Source organism: Monodon monoceros, unplaced genomic scaffold, assembly GCF_005190385.1.
Source record: "Monodon monoceros isolate NGI ecotype Baffin Bay Population unplaced genomic scaffold, NGI_Narwhal_1 Super_Scaffold_12, whole genome shotgun sequence".
NCBI classification, from domain to species: Eukaryota; Metazoa; Chordata; class Mammalia; order Artiodactyla; family Monodontidae; genus Monodon; species Monodon monoceros.
In genome coordinates, this window is record NW_021703768.1 from 143,539,021 (window position 1) to 143,560,780 (window position 21,760).

Here is a 21,760-nt window from a genome sequence, read left to right on the forward strand (position 1 = left end):
CGGAGCGGCTGGGCCCATGAGCCATGGCCGCTGAGCCTGCACGTCCAGAGCCTGTGCTCCACAATGGGAGAGGCCACAACAGTGAGAGGCCCGCGTACCGCAAAAAAAAAAAAAAAAAAAAAAAAGGAACTCCTGGTTGCCATATGATCCAGCAATCCCACTCCTAAGCATCTATCTGGACAAAATTATAATTCGAAAAGATACATGTATCCCAATGTTCATTGAAACACTATTTACAATAACCAAGACGTGGAAACAACCTAAATGTCCACCAGCAGATGAATGGATAAAGAAGATGTGGTACATATATACAATGGAATACTATTCAGCCATAAAGAAGAATGAAATACTGCCATTTACAGCAACATGGATGGACCTAGAGATTATCATACTAAGTGAAGGAAGTCAGAAAAAGGACGACAAATACCATATGATATCACTTATATGTGGAATCTAAAATATGACACAAATGAACCTAACTATGAAACAGAAACAGATTCACAGACATAGAGAACAGACTTGTGGTTGCCAAGGGGGAGCGGGGAGGGGAAAGAGAAGGATTGGGAGTTTGGGGTTAGCAGATGCAAACTATTACATATAGAATGGATAAACAACAAGGTTCTACTATATAGCACAGGGAACTATATTCAATATCCTCTGATAAACCATAGTGGAAAAGAATATATGTATATATGTGTATAACTGAATCACTTTGCTGTATAGCAGAAATTAACACAACATTGTAAATTAACTATACTTCAATAAAATAAATTTAAAAAAAGAGAGAGAGAGATGCCAGAGACGTTACTTTCTCTCCCTACCAGGTGAGGTCACAGTGAGAAGGTGGCCATGTACAAGCCAGAAAGGGACAGCTATCACCAGAAACCGACCATCGACCATGCTAGCATCCTGATCTTGAACTTCCATCCTCCAGAACTGTGAGAAGTAAATTTCTGTTTCTCTGGAAGACCCTGACGTATGCAGCCATCTAAGCTTTTTGAGGATTTACTAAGTGTCAGTCACTAATTCTACAGGGTAAAATGGAGTGAGAGTCTGAGCCACCCCCGAGAAGAAGTGCCACACCCAGTGAGGTAGTGGGCAAATGTCAATGGAATCCCAATTAAGGGACTTGAACTATTCTCCAAGGCCCAGATATTAGAAAAGGAGAGACAGTTCTCTTTTTTACTTAACATGCCATATTAGACATGTGACTGAGAACTGATCATTACTCTGGGCTTTAGTCATGTGTTAGTAAAAAGGTATTCTATTTTGTCTTGAGGAATAAATTGAAATATATGCACACTGAACAGTAAATTTTATCTGTGATGTTTATGTAGGTATACTGATCCAGGTGTGCCAGACTGACATGCAGTAGATACCTGTGACAAAAACGTTTACTATTCACCGATGATCCCACCCACATTTCCCAGCTGCCTTTCAGTTAGACAGGGCATGTGACTAGTCCCGGCCAATGGGTTGTGAGTAGAAATGACTGTGTCAAACCCTAGGCCACAACAGAGAAAAAGGAAAGTGAGTTCTCCATGCCCTTTCTTCCCGCATGGCAACAGTGGGAGCCCTCTTGTTTCTCATGTTACAGCCACAAGATGTTGGTGTGTGAGCCGTGCAGTGTCTATGTGGAGCGAACCTCCCACAGATCTTCAGTGGACATTAAATGTAAGCAAGTGGGAAACGTAGTTGTATTAATCCATTGAGATTTGAGGGTTGTAATATGTTACTGCATTGTAGCCCAGTCCCTCTTGACCAAATACAACTGTGGCTGTCACTAGGGGTAGAGAGGCAAATCCCTGGAGTCACCTTTGGAAGTAGACCACGGCTTATAGAAAACAGGTTGGGGAAGCCTCTTCAGGAGTGAACGTTTAAATGCTAATTAGACTGGGGATGAGGTTGCACAGCCTTCCAGCTGGTTTTACCTAAATCATGACTAGTCACTCCTTAGGCAATTTTCTGGAATGGTATATGAGAGTAACAGAGAAAAGTTTCATATATCTTGTGAAGTCTATGGGTAGGACTGATGTACTCCATGTTACTACTGAAGCCCAGTCACAGATATAATTATGAACATCATGTGAGGGCATACATTATGGAATAATAAGTCAATTGTAAGCAAAATTTAAAGTGACCATAGTTGTTCTTATTGGCTGTCAGACAGAAGTGTCTGGATCACAATGCCAACTTATCCCTTTAAGAAACTTCTTGAGCAGATGAGACACACTGCTAAAGAATCTTTGAAAATGAGACCGATTTTAATGTTGTAAGTGACCCCAGATGAAAATTTGAGTGGCAGAGGTTTTTTTTGACACCTCAATCTCTTTATGATGCCAATACTTGGCATGAGTCCCTGCCTTGGTTGCATTCTGGGGTCATGCACAGGAGAGAGGGAACGTGTTCCACTGGACTGAAAGTCTAGTTGGTGATGGGTGCTCCCAGGCTAGAGCATCCCAACAGAGAGCCTGTAGCAAATGGCTATGCAAGGTAGGAATCAAAGGCGGGAGACAGAAAAGGCCTCTGTGGGAGTCATCAAACGTCGTGCTGGGAAAGGTTGCCTCTGATCAGAAACAAGATGTGCAAACTTGGTTTGTACTGATTCCAAAGCTGTCAACAGCAATGAGGCAGTGGGAAAAAGCCTGAGAAATCCGCCTTTGGCTTGCGGACCTGGACGGAGAGGGATGTTGGAAGCCTTAGCAGATTATTGCAGAGGACATCAGTAATGTGAAGAAACTGATGGGCCACTAGGGGCAGGGGTGGGAAGATATCTGGAGAAACTGTCACTGCTAGAGCGTGGTGGAGGCTGCTTCAAGCCCTGGTATGGAATCTAGTGTGTAGGGTGGGCCACCAAAACCTGGGGAAGTAGGCACCCCCAGCAAGGTGGCACACTCCTACTGCTAGTTTACAGTAATTACTCCTGCAGAACAATTCTAAATTCATGAAGGTATTGCTCATTATGTTTAGAATTTGTAATCACTAGCCATCCCTCCCAATGGATTCCATTTAATGGAATCACAGGGGAAGGCATGAATTGCTTGAGAGTATCAGTTCTGAAATGAGCAGCAAGTGCACTGGAAAGGTCACAGTTGTCCACTTAAAACAGAGGCTGTGAACAAGGGCCTCAGAGATACTGGTATCGTGGTGAAGGAAAATTAATGACAACATAACAGAAAGTGATAAGAAAAAGGTCAAAATGTGTCAGTAGGTGTGCCCTCTAAGACTTATACGTAGAGTGGCAAACAGAATTATCTAAACTATTTAAGGTAAAGTTTGGCGGATCTCTTGCTGTTGGATTCTGATCTCCTTCAGTAGCCTGGTGGCATAGTGGAGAGGGTTCATTGTGGAGGATTGGGCTTTAGTACCCTGAATAAAATCAAAAAAGGAATAAGGTATTCAAATGTAACTTCAGACCTCCATGATACTGTGCATCAGAGGGAAAAATATGAAAGCTTATTGATGAGAGTTTTGTACTGCGAAGTTAAATACAGTTAAATACTACCTGTAATACAGGTAGTATTAGTACATTTATAGTATGACTTTATTACCTGATGTAATAAGCCTTATGAGTCATGTACTTTTTCCAAGTTCTGTTTGCACAACAAAGTTTGGGCTGTATTTGAGATGTAGTGGCCAACTAAAGCAGGCACCATTGATGCCCTATCTAATATCCCCTAGACTCACCTCTGAGTTCACCTGCAGCTGTGGTAAAGAGCTTCCAGCGTGATTGCAGCTCCCCATTCCAAGTGCCTGCTTCTCTGCCTGAGAGCTGTCTGAAGCATCAGGGGAATTTGCTGAGCCACACACAGGAGCAACTCAAAGGATAAGACAGTTAATGTTCCAGAAACAGGGTTTCCCTGGTGGCGCAGTGGTTAAGAATCCACCTGCCAATGCAGGGGACACGGGTTCAATCCCTGGTCCAGGAAGAGGAACTAAGCCCATGAGCCACAACTACTGAGCCCACGTGCCACGGCTACTGAAGCCCGTGCACCTAGAGGCCATGCTCTGCAACAAGAGAAGCCAACGCAGTGAGAAGCCCGTGCACTGCAACGAAGAGTAGCTCCCGCTCGCTTCAACTAGAGAAAGCTCACATGCAGCAACAAAGACCCAACACAGCCAAAAATAAATAAACAAACATTTGAAGAAAAAAAAAGTTCCAGAAACAATTCCTGATGGTTGGGGAAGGGAGAATGCTGGATTACTGCCCCAGCCTCCCAGCCTGCAGTGGTACAATTCTGAGATGCCCTCCACACAGTTTCTCAGAGAGTAATCAGAACAGTTAAGCCCTGGGACTTCCCTGGTGGCACAGTGGATAAGACTCCGTACTCCCAGTGCAGGGGGCCCCAGGTTCGATCCCTGGTCAGGGAACAAGATCCCACGTGCATGCCGCAACTAAGAGTTTGCATGCCACAACTAAGGAGCCTGCACGCCACAACTAAGGAGCCCATGTGCCACAACTAAGGAGCCCGCCTGCTGCAAGTAACACCCTGTGCAACCAAATAAATTATAAAAAGAACAATTGAGCCCTAATCACGCACTGTGCTAATCTGCTCATTAATGCACTGTTCCTTAGCCTTTCCACCTCCCCTGTCTCATTTTCCCCACACCCACATGTGCTTCCTGGGATCACCTGGACCCAAGTCCCTGTATGAGGGTCTGTATTAGTCATCTTTCTCCTGAGAAACAGAACCAGTAGGATAGACAGATCAATCTATTTCTCTATATCCATATGTTTAACTCCACGTCTATAGCTATATACCTATATCTGCATCCACATCTATGTATCTATATAGAAAGATTATAAGGAAATGGCTCACGTGATTATGGAGGCTAGCAAGTCTAAAATCTGCAGAGCAAATGTTGCAGTTCAAGGACAAAAGCAGGCAGGCTGCTACCGGCCCAGGAAGAGTCAATACGGCAGTGCAATGGCTGTCGGGCAGGAGAATTCTCTATTACTCAGGGGAAAGTCAGCGTTTTGTTATATTCAGGACTTCAGCTGAATGGATGAGGCCCACCCACATTATAGAGGGCAATCTGCTTTACTCAGTTTACTAGTTTATATGTTAATTTTATCCCAAAATACCCTCACAAAATACTCAGGATAACATTTAACCAAATATCTGGGCATCCCGTGGTCCAGTCTAGTTGACACACAAAATTAACCATTACAGGGTCCGATTTGGGGGCAATCCAAACCAAGGCACCAAGCATAGCTCATCAATTTGGAGAAGCACCCCTTGTAATGAGAGTAGAAACCTCTAAGGAGAGCGTTTTACGTGGACCATACACCTCAGGAACCATACGCGCACTCTCTGACCCCTTGTCCACCTTCCAACACATAGGCTCTGGCCCACATTAAGGAGGCATTTTGGCCAGAAGGGAAAAGCAGACCTGGTGTTGCTGTCCATGAATTTGAGACAGAAAGACTCCTGGTCCAGGATGGAATGAAAGCTTTGCTGTGTGGACTCTGCCTGACATTTGCCCTAATATTCAGTTACATTTTATCCCTCTCTGGACCAGGCACTTAGTCCCACTAATAGGGAGGTCCACCGATTGCTTACACCACCTACCTGCACCATCTTGCGTTGCTCCTGGTTGAGCCCAAAGCAAGCGCCAGTAGCTTAACCGGCCCCCATTGGTGTTGCTGTCCGTGGTTCTGACAGAAGGAGCAAGCCTCTGCGCTGACACCTGTTTTGCTGTCCATGGTGCTGCCTAATAATTTTTTTTTTAATAAATTTATTTTATTTATTTTTGGCTACGTTGGGTCTTCATTGCTGTGCATGGGCTTTCTCTAGTTGCGGTGAGTGGGGGCTACTCTTCACTGTGGTGCACCTGCTTCTAATTGCAGTGGCTTCTCTTGCTGCAGAGCATGGGCTCTAGGTGTGTGGGCTTCAGTAGTTGTGGCACCCAGGCTCAGTAGTTGTGGCTCACGGGCTCTACAGAGCAGACTCAGTAGTTGTGGCGCACAGGCTTTGTTGTTTCATGGCAATGTGGGATCTTCCCAGACCAGGGCTCGAACCCATGTCCCCTGCAGTGGCAGGCGGATTCTTAACCACTGCGCCACCAGGGAAGTCCAGTGATTCTTTTTTTATGCTCAGGAAGATGCTGCATATTGAAAGAGCAGGTTTTTGAAACGTAGACTAGAATTCAATGACAAACATGAGATTTTGGCTCTTGCTGATGTGTGTTATAGGATTTAGTGCTCTGGTGTATGTGTCCCCATTCAAACTGAAGAATCAATATTTTCTTGCTGCCCCATATTCCCAGAACAGGTTCTAGGATTTAGCACAGTTGATGGAAAAGAGCAGAGCTAAATAGAGAGCAACCAGGGCTGAAGGTTGCAGGCTATTAACCACATCAGGGGAGTCACTATCCTTTGGAAACCCCTGGCTTGGAATTTTCCTCTTTTTGGCTTCCTATGTCCAACCTCGCATAAAGTCTTGTGGATTCTATCTTCTAAGTAGCTCTTAGATTAGGCTACTTCACCTCACCTCTGCCAACACTTCCGACAATGATGATCATCACCACTACTACCATCACTACCTTCACTCTTCTAATTACCATTATTTCTGGCTGGGATCATCCCTTTAGGATAAAAATTTCAAAGTGGAATAACTAAGTGGAAGTATAGGTACGTTGTTTAAGGGTTTGATAGAATATCTGTACCAAGGTGCATTTCCACCAACCTTGTAAAAGAGGACCAGAGACACTTTCAGGTGGCAAAAGAGCTATCAGCAATACATTTCAATTAAAGATTGACCAAAAGAAATACATTAAAAAACTAAACAGGGTGTTCCCTGGTGGTCTAGCGGTTAGAATTCGGCACTTTCACTGGCGTGACCTGGGTTCAATCCCTGGCGGGGAAACTGAGATCCTGCAAGCCAAAATTAATCAATCCATCAATCAATTAAGTAAGTAAAAAACATAAAGAAAAAAGCTAATGCTTACAGAGCACTTAGCATGAACCATGGCTGGGCAAGTGTATGTGGTGCTTTAAAACAAACCTTTGTGGTACGTTCTGTTTTCAGATGGAATAATGAGACACAGGTCAAGAAACTTGCCCAAGTTCAGACAAGACCCTCGGAGACGGTCAGGTAAGCTTTCTGAGACCACACAGCAAGCGAGCGGCGCAGCAAGTACTGAAAGCGATGTTTATCTCCCCCTCTCCTGCCAAGAAGAACTGCCAGGGGTCCCTGAGAGAGCAGAAGATGGGGAAGAGGGAAGGGAGAAGGCTGCGTCTGCGCGCGTGCTGGGAAGCGGGGGCTTCCGGAGCTGCAGGGTCGCCATAGCGGGTATGATGCAATCACGCCCGTCGCTGCGTCAAAGGGCGGCTCCCGGGATGCGGGGACTGCAGTAGAGCTGGTCCCCACCGCCGCCCACCTCGCCCCTGCTGCCCACCGCGGCTAACCCGGCAGGCAACCGCTGCCGCTAACCTTCGTCCAGAGTCAGGACCACCGCCCCCGAGCCACCAGCCACCCCGACAACATCTCTCAGCCACCGGCGACCCTGACAACCGCCCCCAGGTACCGGCGGTCCCTGACAACCTCTCCGAGCCACCAGTAACCACCGACAACCGCCGTTCAGCCCCCCCCCCCCCCCCCCGGCGCGCGCCATGAAGTCGGCGGTGAGCGCGCGCGGTGGGGTGTCTGGCGGCCGCGGAGGTGGCTGCTGGGGTGGGGGGCGAGGAGGCGGAGGAGGAGGCGGGGGCAAAGGAGGAGGCGGGGGCAAAGGACCGGGAGGCGATGGCGGCGGCCAGGGGGGCAAGGGCGGCTTCGGAGCGCGGACGCGTGGCTTCGGAGGCGGCAGGGGCCGGGGGCGCGGTGGCGGAGACGGCAGGGACCGCGGAGGCGGCGGGCAGCGGCGTGGCGTGGCCAAGAGCAAGAACCGCCGGAGGAAGGGCGTCACCACGGTATCCGTGGAACCGCACCGGCACGAGGGGGTCTTTATCTACCGCGGGGCGGAGGACGCTCTGGTCACACTGAACATGGTGCCCGGCCAGTCGGTGTACGGCGAGCGGCGGGTCACGGTGACCGAGGGCGGCGTGAAACAGGAGTACCGCACGTGGAACCCCTTCCGCTCCAAGCTGGCCGCGGCCATACTGGGCGGGGTCGACCAGATTCACATCAAGCCCAAGTCCAAAGTGCTCTACCTGGGTGCCGCCTCGGGGACCACCGTCTCCCACGTCTCCGACATCATCGGCCCTGATGGCCTAGTCTACGCGGTCGAGTTCTCCCACCGCGCCGGCCGCGATCTGGTCAACGTGGCCAAGAAGAGAACCAACATCATCCCAGTCCTCGAAGACGCCCGGCACCCCCTCAAGTACCGCATGCTCATCGGGATGGTGGACGTGATCTTTGCCGATGTGGCCCAGCCAGACCAGTCCCGCATCGTGGCTCTGAATGCCCACACCTTCCTGCGCAACGGGGGCCACTTCCTCATTTCCATCAAGGCCAATTGCATCGACTCCACCGCCTCTGCCGAGGCGGTGTTTGCTTCTGAGGTGAGGAAGTTGCAGCAGGAGAATTTGAAGCCTCAAGAGCAGCTGACCCTGGAGCCCTATGAGAGGGACCACGCTGTGGTCGTCGGGGTCTATCGGCCCCTTCCCAAGAGTGCCAACAAGTAGCAACCCAGCTCGGGCTGTCCCTGAGATAATGCCTAAGACTGTGCTGTGTTCAGTGTTACTATATGTGTGTTTTCTTTGTGCACCGCTTTTCGATTAAATGGCATAAAGAAACAGTACCCAGGTGTATCAGTGAGGCCAGACTCAGTTATCCCCAAATCTCCAAATCCCCCAAACTCTAAAAAGCCAAGATAAAAGGTGATAGGGGTCCATAAAGGATCAGCCTGGGGACTGTGCTTACTCCAATCACTCAGGGTCCTGACTCTTCGGGGCCCCTCTTCACTCGTCACAGGGGCAGGGGAAGAGAGCTGGGAAAATAATGAGCTTATAAAATCCCCTTTGGAACTGAGGGGACACTTCTTGCACATTGACCATGTCACGTGACCAAGCCTGACTCCAGGGAGTAGCATTGGATATTGATGGACAGTCGTATAGTCTAACACACCCAATCTGTCTGACTCCAAGCCGGAGTCCTAACCATAATATGTAGTTAGTACTTTACTCTTCAAGGAAGCCCTTTTGCATTCCCTAGTATGTGTAGTCAGCACACCAGCCCCAAGCTAGCTTTGTTACCATTACCCTCTTACGGGGGAAGCCACAGAGCTTCTGAAGGTAAACTGGTTGCACAGCCAGGAGGGAGGTAGAACGTAACTGCCAGTCTTTGCGCCTGTAAATTCACTGCCATTTCCTGTACACTAATGGGATCTTACCTCTCCCCGACATGGCCCACGCTAAACAGACCACAAGTCCTAACACAAGGACACACACACAGAGCAGGGCCCTCTGGCTTCTCTGTGTCCTTTCTCTGCCTCCCTGTGCCACCCTTTTCTTAGATTTCAAAATAACAAAACAAGGCAGGGAGGATGTGAGTCCACCTCAAAAAGTATTCCCAGGGCTTCCCTGGTGGCGCAGTGGTTGAGAGTCCTCCTGCCGATGCAGGGGACACGGGTTCGTGCCCCGGTCCGGGAAGGTCCCACATGCCGCGGAGCGGCTAGGCCCGTGAGCCATGGCCGCTGAGCCTGCGCGTCCGGAGCCTGTGCTCCGCAACGGGAGAGGCCACAACAGTGAGAGGCCCGCGTACCGCCAAAAAAAAAAAAAAAAAAAAAAAAGTATTCCCACCACAAGGCATAACGCACCCAAAGTGGCATCACCAAGTGTCTCAGAAATAACCAGGAAAATGACTCCCAGAAAGTATCTGTCTCTGAACGGCACTTTCTGCAGGCCCTGAATCCCAGTCCGTTCAATTCTGGCTCTCAAAAGCAGTCCAAAGGGAGCAGGAGAGAGAACAATCCCAGGAGAGCTGGCAATGTTCCAAAACCAAGACTCAAAAAGGCCTTTCATTTATTCATTCACTTATCCACTCAGGAAATCCCCAATGCCAATTGCCAACGTCATCGGCATTGCATCCAGGAATGACTGCTCCCTAATCCGTCATTTGGAGAGTGGGTCTACCTTTCTGAAGATGTGCTTGGATAGAGGTTATGGTTAGTTTGCGTTTTCTGAGGGCATACTTCCTTCATACAATAAGAAGATAAATCAGATTTCTAAAGGGCAGCCACCCCTTCTACTCCTCCCCTCCCCTTCCCATAATGCACACACAAAAGCTATTCCATACAATGCAGGGGGAGAGCTACAGTTCAGATTTGCTGGCCAGACTGACTCAGGAAGAAGAGGGTGAACGGAGTAAATGTCTGCAAAATCCCAAACCAGGCATTTCCACAAACTATGTGAGATCTTCATTAAAACCCTGCAAAGCGAGGATCATTATTCCTATATAACAGAGGAGGAAACTGCAGTTCGGAGAGATGACATGACTTGCTTAAGATCCCCCAGTAAGTCTCACAGCCAGAAACCAAACCCACAGGAGTCTGACTCCAAAATCTATGGCCTTTCCACTGAGGTCTGTGCTGGCTCCCTTACTTTGAAAAGCCCTCTCTCCAGTCCTAGGCTAATTGATTCATTGCTGGGATGAAACCCTGAGGCTGGGAATGGACTCCCAGGAAACAGGATGATTCCTTCTGGAATCTTAAAGGGTCTAGTCCTTCCTCAGAGGCAGCTCAGTCTCAATAAGGAGCTCTTGGAGCCTCCTTACAAGGTGTCTGTCCCTCCAGATCTGGGACATGGCAGGGGAAACTTGGCCTCTTTCCTTGCTGTGAGCATTCCCACATACACACAGAGAAAATTTATAGTCCACGTTTGAAGCTGCTTGAAGTGGGAACGTCAATGGAGACATGGCATGAAAAAAACCTCTTGAAGAATGTCTCTGAGCTGCAGACGGGTTCCTGGGCCAATGGAACAACATGGTAAGTCCCAGGAGAAACATAGGTATAAGGACTAAGGGAATATAGGAAGGAAGCTGAAACCTGGTTTTGGAGGATGGGGGCAGGGGAAGTATGGGGCTGTAATTCCAGTGGGCAGTGAGGTTCAGGACATACGTAGCAGTGACACTGGGCACCTGACCTGCTTGGGTTCCCAGAGGCATCAAATTGGGGTCCCTAGGCATCTTAGACTGCTGCGGCTACCCTAACAAAATACCAGTCTGCATGCCTTAGGCAATAGACATTTACCTTCTCGCAGTCCTGGAGCCTGGAAGTCCAGGGTCAAGGTACCAGCAGGGTTGGTTTCTGGTGAAGCCTCTCTCCTTGGCTTGTCAATGGCTGCCTTCTCCCTGGGTCCACACATGGCCTTTTCTCTGCGTGCACAAGGAGAGAGAGACTGAGAGAGAGAGAGGGGAGGAGAGAGAGATCGCTGGTCTCTTCCTCTTCTTAGAAGCACTCCAGCCCTCTCAAATTACAGCCCCACCCTTATGACCTCCCGGAACCTTAATTACCTCCTTAAAGGCCCTACCTCCAAATACAGTCATATTTGAGAGTTAGAGCTTCAACATTTTGGTTTGGGGGAATACAATTCAGCCCAAAACACTAGGGCTGGATGGGAGCTTTCAGCTAAAATGCCCATCTTGCTGGCTTTTGGAAAGTGACTGGGGAAAGCAATGTGCAACTGAAGTTCCTGCGCAAAGCTCTGAGTGTTATCCCTTTCTCCCAACTTTTCTCTTATTGTCAGTGTAAAATACCCGAGAATTAACAGTTAACATAGAGGCCGTGGGTTGGAGCGGGTGGTGGGTGGGGTGAGGAGTGATGGGGAGGGAACTTAGTTGAGCTTCTAAGAGGATTGGTTCAACCTGGGAATTGGTTCAGCTGGGTGGAATTTGCTGCTGAGTTTCAGAGAATCAGCAGCCTGACAAGAGCCACGGTTGAGCCCAGCCCAGCAGGTGCAGTGAGGCTGGAGGCTGATGCTCAAAGACAGGGTGAGAGGGACCCTGACTCAAAGAGTCAGCAGGAACCAGTGGGAAGAACACACAAACCCCACCTACTGCCTACCCTCACCCTCACCGTGATGTCCCTCAGCCTCCTCCACCCCGATGCCCCTTGGGATAAGGGGAGGAAGAACGGGGAGGGAAAAGAAAACAAAAGGGACTGTTTCAAACTGGAAGAAACCCAACTTCTTTTCAACTGGCAGTTTCCCTCCCGGCTGCAGTCCTGCTACCAAGCAAGATGCTTTAACCACATCGGAGCCGCAGTGAGTATGTTTGGACTCTGCAACACTTGTATTTGTCAAGCACTTATGATGTCCCAGGCATAGAGATAAGCATTTATTTGATTGCAAAAAGTGTTGTTTTTAAATTAATAACGGGAACAAACATAGCAGAAGATACTGAAACGTAAATGTTCAGGTTAACATTTGCTGTAAAATGCACACCGGCGTCAGAGCTGCTGGAAATGTCTGTGTGGCCTGGAGCGAGAGAGCACGTGAGACCCCTGGCCAGTGCCCTGCCCCTTTCTCTTCCCACCCCTGGTTCTGCCCCACCTCCTGAAGGGGCTCACACGCATGTCTGTAGACTCCCAGTCCTAAAATCCAAGATCCGACCCCCTGCTCTTCAAACAGCCTCCTTTAAGCCCCTTGGGACTGGAGTTGTAAACTGGGAGTGTGGTCCCTTCTTGGGAGGACTGGCCTGGGGAAGATTGATGGAAGCGGACTTGGGCTGTTCAGGCTGGGCGCCCGGTGCCCAGTGCAGGATCTAGAAGGTGGTGGCGTGGGCTCGTGGGGGCACGGCCCTCGGCCCGTATGGACTCCTTGCCCCATGGGGCAAGGTGCAGGCAGAGGAAGGCCAGAGCGCAGCCCTGTAGGTGCGGGGCCCAGGGCAGGGGCCCTGGCTGACCAGGTCTGAGAGTGGCCCCTTGGCCCATCCACTCAACCAAATCTCAGTGTTCCTCCTTAAGGAGGCCAGTCTAACTCTTCCAAGTAGTCTTCCTGGCTCTTGGGCTCACAGGAAATTCCTCTTGATTCACGTTCTGAGGGAGACAACATTTACCGTGCACGTAGTCTGTTCCAGGTGCCTCCAGACACCTTGTTTCACTTAATTCCCATAACACCCCCTGGGAGGCAAGTGTTATCCTCCCTGATATCGCAGATGAGGAAATTGAGGCTCAGGAAAGTGACAGGAATCACCCAAGGTGTGATGGAGCTGGAGAATGGAAGATCTGGGGTGTCCTGGAGCAGAACTGTACGTATTCATTCTCTAAATTGGTGAAATTTAAAACCAGACGCTCTAGGGGGAAGGCCTGGCATTGGTGTTTTTGGTAAGTCCCCCAGGTGATTCTAATGTGCATCCAGGGCTGACACCACTATTTAAAACCCCATACCACTCTTGCTGTTGATTGGGAAAGGCAGATTTAGGACAGTACTTTGAATAACTGGAAGATGACAGCTGAGCTTTTCTGCAGGGTCTCTGGGACAGCCCAGGATGCCCCCTGAGATTCCTAAGAGAAGGAGGGTTGAAGTCTGTGACTGAAGACAAAGTTACTGGTATTCCTGCCTCTTTGGTCCCTGATTGAGTGCTGCCCACGGATCTTGTTTGTAAGGAGCTCAGCTGAGCTGGGGGAGAGAGCTGAGCTGCCAGGTGTGGGAGGAGCTCAAGATTGAAGGAGCGGAAAATGAGAGTTCAGTCTTTAATCATTTACTGTGATGGAATAAGCAAAAGGCTAAAACTGGAGAAAGCGCCAACTCCCCTGTTCCATATTCTCACATGGAAAGGCGCCCCAGCGAGGGTCGGGGGATCAGAGCTCCTTGGGGATGTCTTACTGCTGAAGGCACCCTTGAAAAAAAGGCTCCAACATTTTACGGACCCTGAGGCTGCTGGTGAGGGGACGAACGGGGAAGGCTGGGGGTGGAAGTCTTCAAGGTTCTCCCCTCCCCCACAAGGAGGCAGAGGTCCTCAGATCAAAACCTATGGAGGACTTCCCTGGTGGTCCAGTGGTAAGACTCTGTGCTTCCCCTGCCGGGGGCACGGGTTTCCCTGGTTGGGGAACTAAGATCCTGCATGCCGCACACAGCCAAACACACACACACACACACACACACACACACACACACACACACAAAACAAACCTGTGGAATGAAGGTGACGGGTAGGAATGTAAATTTACCTGCCGAGAGCTCTGAGTCCTTGACCGCAAGCCCCTTCAGAAATCGAAGTGCGCCGGCTGTGCCCCAGGTCTGGTGTGGAGGGCAGCTTCTCCTAGTCCCACCAGCTGTGCCTCTTGAAGCCTTCCTAATCGCCTGTGGTCAGGCCTGAGAAATCAGTCACACATGATTTTTTTTTTAGAGAGCCTTTTTTCTCTTTTTTAAAATTTATTTATTGGCTGCGTTGGGTCTTTGTTGCTGCATGCGGGCTTTCTCTAGTTGGCGGCGAGCGGGGGCTACTCTTTGCTGCAGAGCACGGGCTCTAGGCACCCGGGCTTCAGTATTTGTGGCTCGTGGGCTCTAGAGCGCAGGCTCAGTAGTTGTGGTCCACGGGCTTAGTTGGTCCGCGGCACGTGGGATCTTCCCGGGCCAGGGCTGGAGCCTGTGTCCCCTGCATTGGCAGGCGGACGTTCCCTGCGCCACCAGGGAAGCCCCCCATGTGTTTCATATATAAATTGTCAAATGGAAACAGCCTCCAGTACATGCTACTAACACCACTTTGCTACTTCTCCTAAGGCCACACATCCATTGGCACATGACCTACCTTCCAAGTTGTCAGGTGACTGAAGTTGCACTTCTCCATAACATGAATCCTTCCATCCTCTGATAGCACCTGCTGCCAGTCCCTAATCCAGGGCCTCATTATTTAGGTTTCTATTCTTCAGCGGCATCCATTGCTGCATCCATTGCTGGTACCAACGTCTATATCAGTTGGGATGGGTATATCAGACGGGTTAGGCGGCGGTAACAAACTCCCAAAGTCTGTGCCGAAATGAAGTTTGTTTTCTTCCTCACACTATACTACCTTCATTATTTTGTGGGTGGTTGAGGGAGAGGGGCCTCTGTTAATTTTAGTCATTTAGGGATCCAGGCTAACAGAGTAGCCACCATCTTGAATGCTGCTGGCTGTCAAGAGGGAAAAGATGGCTCCGGAAAGTCTCAGGTGATGAAGTGTTCTAGCCATGACATGGTAGTTCCAACAACAACTCACTCACTAGTTGGCCAGAACCAGTCATATGAACCTTTTCAACCACGAGGGAGCCTGGAAGTACAATCCTACTGTGTTGGAAAGGTGGAATAAAGATCTCTGCTGAACAACATGAATGATGAACACAAGGTCATCATCACATGTGGGGTGAGAAATTTTCCTCAGGGACTTCCCTTGCAGTCCAGTGATTAGGGATCTGTACTTACACTGCAGGGGGCACAGATTCGATCCCTGGTTGGGGAACTAAGATCCTACCTGCCAAGCGGGGAAGGAAGGGAGGGAGGGAGGAAGGAAGGAAGGAAACAAATTTGCTTGAGATCATATGCCTAGTGACTAAGAGCAGAATTTGAAACCATGCTCCAGAATACTTGCTTTTAATCACTACTCTACACTGCCTCCCAAGCCATTAGCGAAGAATCTTTTTGGCCACAACACGTGGCTTGTGGGACCTTAGCTCCCTGATCAGGGGTCGAACCTGCGCCCCCTGCATTGGCAGTGCTGAGTCTTAACCACTGGACCACCAGGGAAGCCCAGCAAATAGATTTTTACGTCATTGTCATGTAACTTAATTGTTATGCTTTGAGAATGTGGCCTTATTTTTTGAAATTTATTGACTTATTCTATGATCTTGTACATGGTCAACTTTTGTACATACTCCATGTGTGCTTGAGAATAATGTGCACCCTCTCATTGCTGGATGCAGAATTCAATGTATGTCCATTAGGTCAAGCTTAACCATGGTGTTCAAACCTATTTTGCTGATTTTCTGTTTGCTTGAACTATCAATACTTGAGCGAGGTGTTGAAATCTCTCACTGTGATGACAATTTCATGCCTTAAAGTTTCATCACTTGTAGATTTATTTTCTATTTATTTAGCTATTTCATTACTTGCATATATATTTTAAACTGTGATGTCTTCTTGGTTCGCTTTATGATTACATAATGACCCCATTCCTAATGATGACTTTTGTTTTCAAGTTTATTTTGCTTGTCTTAATATAGCTACATAAGTTTTCTTTTGGTTAGTGTTTGCCTGACCTTTTTTAATCCTTCTGATTTCAAACTGTCCAGGTCCTTTTACTTTAACATCTATTACAAAAAGCATGTAGGTGTTGTTTTCCTTTTAAACCAGACAATCTCCTTTAATTGGCAAACTTAAGTCTCCTTTCTTGGATTCTCGATGCCCAAACTTGGCTCTTGGTGTGTGAAAGATCCTAGGACATCTCTAATCTGAAGTTTGCTCTTAGACTAAGAGGTTTCTTTTTTTTTTTTTAATTAAATTTTTTCCCCCAGCTTTATGATGATATGTTTAAGATTCAAGATAGCCTTCCTTTATTCACAGCACTGGGAAAATGTCAGACAAAAGCAGTATTATGGAAAGGAACCCAGGAAAAAAACAGAATGTTAGTAATTTAGTTTTCTTAAGTGTCTAGAATTGCTTGAACTATAAATTTCATCGTCAGAGTCAGGAGAGCGAACAGGATATGTTGACAGAAGTGTGAGTGGCTATTGTGTCCACCATTCTAGATGCCATTAGGAACATTTGTGATTCCTGGGAAGAGGTCGAAACATCAACATCAACAGGAGTTTGGAAGAAGTTGATTCCCATCTTTAGGGATGACTTTGAGGGGCTCAGGACTCCAGTGAAGGAAGTAACTGCATTAGAAGTGGAGCCTGAAGATGTGACTGAATTGCTGCAATCTCATGATAAAATGTTAATGGATGGGGAGTTGCTTCTTATGGATGAGGAGAGAGTGGTTTCTTGAGGTGGAATCTACACCTGGTGAAGATTATTCAAACAACAAAGCATTTAAAATATTACTTAAACTCAGCTGATAAAACATTGGCATGGTTTGAGAGGACTGACTCCAATTTCAAAAGAAGTTCCACTGTGGGTAAAGTGCTACCGAACAGCACTGACGCTACAGAGAAATCACTGTGAAAGGATGACTCAACTAATGCAGTAAACTTCATTGTCGTCTAATTTTAAGAAATTTCCACAGCCACCCCAGCCTTCAGGAACCACCACCCTGATCAGTCAGCAGCCATCAACATGGAGGCAAGACCTTCCACCAGCAAGAGATTACGACTCCCTGAAAGCTCCGATCATGATGGTTAGCATTTTTCAGCAAAATTTTAAAATGAAGGTATGTACATTTTTTGACATAATGATATTGCACACTTAATAGACTACAGTATGGTATAAACCTAACTCTTACATGCACTGGGAAAACAAAAAAACGCATGTAACTCGCTTTATTGCAGTGGCCTGGAACAAGCCCGAAATATCTCTGAGGTATGCCTGTAGTAGCTCTAGAAAGCCTTAAAGCTGGGAGGGATGGAGGACTGGGAAATGAAAAAAAGGGTATCTACTGTATGAGCCCACTTACAATGACAACTGTAGAAAAAATAAATTGAATCTAGTGACAGGAAGCATTGGTTGACACGGGATGGGGCTGGGAAGGGACAGCCTAGGGTGGAGGCCAAGGGAACTTTTTGGAATGATGGAAATATCTTGGAAGGGTGGTTACCTGGGTGTATAAACATATTTACTTAAATATACCATTAAATACTATTGTTCTTAAAACCATACCTCAATAAAGTTGATTACAAAAAATAAAGAGATCCAAAACCAAAAGTAAACAAAAATCAGTAGTAGCAGTTACAAATTCACTGAAATCTTTTTTTTTTTTTTTGAGGCATTAAACAGATGTCCTGAAAACCAGAAGAGGTGTTCTAGGAAATCTGAAAACACAAGGTATCAGGATTCTTTATTCAAATTGTTAAAATATGATACCTGAAACCAAAAGAAAACAAAAACAAAAACCTACATAACACATATTCCTTAACTTTTTCAAGTTCAGGGCCTTGAATTTCCTGAATGGCCTGTTTAATATATGATAAAAGTTGGATTTTCCCCCACCAAAGAAATTGGGGGTGGCAGACTCCAAACTCTAGCTAGAGAAAAATGAGCAAAGTGGGCTCTTCAGTCCAAAAGAACATGCCTTCATGGTTTTGATAATTTTTGTTGCTGTTTCTAGAAACTGTAAAGGTCACTTTTATAGCCCTGGCTGGAGATGTGCACTTACTTACCTAAATGTAAGTAAGTGTACTGGTGTATTGCTCACCTCTGGGAAAAGCAACATTAAATACCAATTTTTTATGTAAAGAAGGAGATGCAATCCCAGAGATGAGGAGTCAGGTTTTCCAAGTTTATTTTGGAAAACAGAAACAAAAACAAAACTGAAAAACTCTCAAAATCAGAAGCATAGGAATATCTTAAAATAGTTTATAAAGCTTTTTGCATAGGAGGAGATAAGACTTCAGGTGCAGAAACATTAACAATGTTTGTTCAATACACAATACACTCCACTGAGGAACACGTCAATAGAAAAGAGACGTCTTCCTTTCAAAATGTATACACCAGCTCTGTGTATAGAAGTCAATATAAGCCCTTTTCTTTCCCTCCTGGAATAAATTTATTATTATTATTATTTTTTAAAATAGATCTTTGTTGGAGTATAATTGCTTCACAACACTGTGTTATTTTCTGTTGTACAACAAAGTGACTCAGCCATACGTATACACATATCCCCATATCCCCTCCCTGTTACGTCTCCCTCCCACCTCCCTATCCCACCCCTCTAGGTGGTCACAAAGCCCTGAGCTGATCTCCCTGTGCTAAGCGGCTGCTTCCCACTAGCTAACTATAAATTTATTTTGAATGAAGCACTTAAACTACGCATGTAGCCTTCAATTACGGTTGACCCTTGAACAACCTGGGGAGTTTGGGGGGCCTGATCCTTCGCACAGTTGAAAACCCACATATAACTTAAGAGTTGGCCCTCTGTATCCGGTTCGGTTCCTCTGCACCTGCGGATTCAACCAATCTCGGATCATGTAGTACTGCAGTATTTACTACAGAAAAAAATCTGCATGTATGTGGACCCGCACAGTTCAACCCGTGTAGCTCAAGGGTCAACTGTACTTTTGCTCTTCAGTAGCTTATTTCCAATCGCTTGCAATGCACTTGGAGAGCTAAAGTATAGCTCAAATCTAATATTTCCACACCAAACTCGTAATTTTTCCCTTAGTCACTGCCTCACACTTTTTTCATCCTACTGAAAATTTTTTTTTAAAACAAACAAAGGGTATGTACCTTCACAAGTTACCTGGTCATCTTCATGTTTTCAACCATTCCTATATGCCCGGAGTCTAGACAATCAGTTTGAAAACTCAGAAGTCAATTTTCCAACTTAATTCCTCACATATTACGGAACACCATCAAAGCTTTTAGAACAACGCTAACAGACATTGTCTATTAAAAGCAAAGAAATGAAGTTTTGGTTTAGAGAAAAGCGTGTGTGACATAACCCTTAACAAACTGTGGTAAGAAAGTACCGCACGTGTTCTGGCATCTCTGCTGGGAGCGCATCTAAGGGCCACTCTGCTGTCAACATCCATTTCTGGCATAGGACACCATGGCCTCGGTTCAAGAAAAAGCAAAGCTTTTCACATGTTAATAAACGTAAGGCTTAAATTTCAGGAAGGTTTGCATTGCACCTCTGCTAAACTTACATTTGTGCTTTCTAAGGCTGGGGAGAGCAAAGTGGGGAAAAACTTCAATTACATCTTATAAAGGGAGACTAGATAGATAAAGACACTTCCTCTACAGTTAATCCACTCAATAAGTATTTTTTACTGAATGCCTTCTCTGTGCCAAGTACTGGGAATACAGAGGTGAGCAAGACTTTACGATGTCCTTTCTCTCAGTTTACACGTTCTACTATAGTTGATTTCATTAAAACGTTGTATTTATTTGAAGTGGAAATGTGGGAATACAATATATAAACAATAAAAAGATAACACAGTAAACAACTTAACAGAATTTATTTGCAAAGTAGGAAATAAAAATCATGATTTTAACATTTATTTAGAATATGAACAAAACTAGAAAAAGTTAAAACTACAGAAAAGGTAGAGAGTACTGAAGTTGGCTCAGTGGCCGTATAATACAAACAAGCAAAACCCAAGTTTCTTTCATGCAAATAAGCCTTAAGGAAAAGAGAACAGGAATGTTTATAGAACAGACCACAAGTATTTTAAAAATTTACATAAGAAACTGTACATAAATGAAAAATAAATTAGACAATTTACAAGAAATGTTTTATAGGTTATAATAGGCTATAACTTAGTTTATTATGAATAAAATTTGTAGCACATCATACATTTTTACATCACAGATTCAGTGTTAGAATAATTCCAACATGACAGAGCTCAGACTTGGCAAGAACAATGCAATAGATAGAATAAGGCAACTGAAACGGAAATGGCTTGTATAAGTAAAATTAACACAAACATTTTCTAGGTATGATTTGATCTGTAACTGGGAAGAATTAAGACAAATGCCACTCAATTTCAGTTAAAAAGTCAAAGCTTCACTGTAGTTCAAATAAAAAGTCAAAGCACACAATGTATTAAAAAAATGATAAAACCATCTTAACCTGACTTACATCCATGTTCCATTAATCGTATTTAGGACAAGGAGACCAGAATATTAATGTTAGGTCTATAGAGTTATCTTTTGTTTCTAAATGTAAACTAAAAAGGGCACCTCAGAAAAAAAGTGGCAGATTTCAAAATGGCTTAATACTCGTGACAACTATCAACTGTGCCAGGTATGAGATCTGTATGATTCAGAGACACAACGTAAAGCTAAAATGATCTCAAACTAGCTGCATTATTTATGTATATTTTACCAATTATACAAAACTGAAATGTTTTCTTTGAGAGCTACTGGAACTGTAGGTACTGCAATGTATGAAAGATGTTGAGAAACAGAAAAACAATCAGCACTATCTTAGACTTGAAATTTAGTTGCACATTTGTACAATTCAAAACCTTGGATTTTAACTTTATTCACTCCTTTGAAAAATACATTCCTCATTAGTTCTTTTAAACACAAAATTACTGGCCGCTACAGCAAAAAGACTGAAAATCTAAAAAGAGAAACTAGTCTTTTGACTACACAAAGAGCCAGAATGTAAAGATTCTGGTTTTTTCTTAAGGAAAAAGAAAACTGATTTCCTCTCAAACACATCATTCGGTACCAACTGTAGTACCTGAAGTCCCAACATCAACTCACTGCTACATTTATTAAGCTGGAAGTATCAGACGCATGTACAATCGGATTATTCTCAGGCAATCCTAAGGATAAAGGTATTTTAGGTCTTTACCATACTTGATGTAGATGACTACAATTCATGATATTTCAACTCACTTAGAGATAATTAAAATTGTGTTTTATAAATCCCACTATGAATTGTGTTTGACAAAGGCAATAATTCTAGGAGGGGTTTATCCCACATCTATCCCAACTCACAATGATCAGAAATAAGAAAAAGCTTAAAGAAAAGGGCTATTAAAAACATCCCAAATATATCTAACATTCAAACATCCATAAATTTAGTGGTATGTTTCTTTTTGTACAATGGAAAAGTTATAATGCCCATACAATTTTGAAGTTATAGCACAATAAAAATTCCAGATAGCTTTACAGATTAAAGCGCGCGCGCGCACACACACACACACACACACACACACACACACACACACACACACACAC

The 21,760-nt window shown here is 45.7% G+C and overlaps 1 protein-coding gene and 1 non-coding gene across 2 annotated transcripts; one reads left to right on the forward strand and one right to left on the reverse strand.

Moving 5' to 3' along the window:
- Positions 1–7,410: 7,410 nt before the first annotated feature.
- Positions 7,411–8,734, forward strand: FBLL1 (fibrillarin like 1). Its single transcript, XM_029219057.1, has one exon. It carries the CDS (start codon positions 7,616–7,618, stop codon positions 8,624–8,626), a length of 1,011 nt encoding a protein of 336 aa, XP_029074890.1. The 5' UTR covers positions 7,411–7,615; the 3' UTR covers positions 8,627–8,734.
- A 6,854-nt stretch (positions 8,735–15,588) lies between these two features.
- Positions 15,589–15,661, reverse strand: TRNAG-GCC. The gene has a single exon. It is a non-coding gene; the product is annotated as a tRNA-Gly (tRNA).
- Between the last annotated feature and the right edge of the window lie 6,099 nt (positions 15,662–21,760).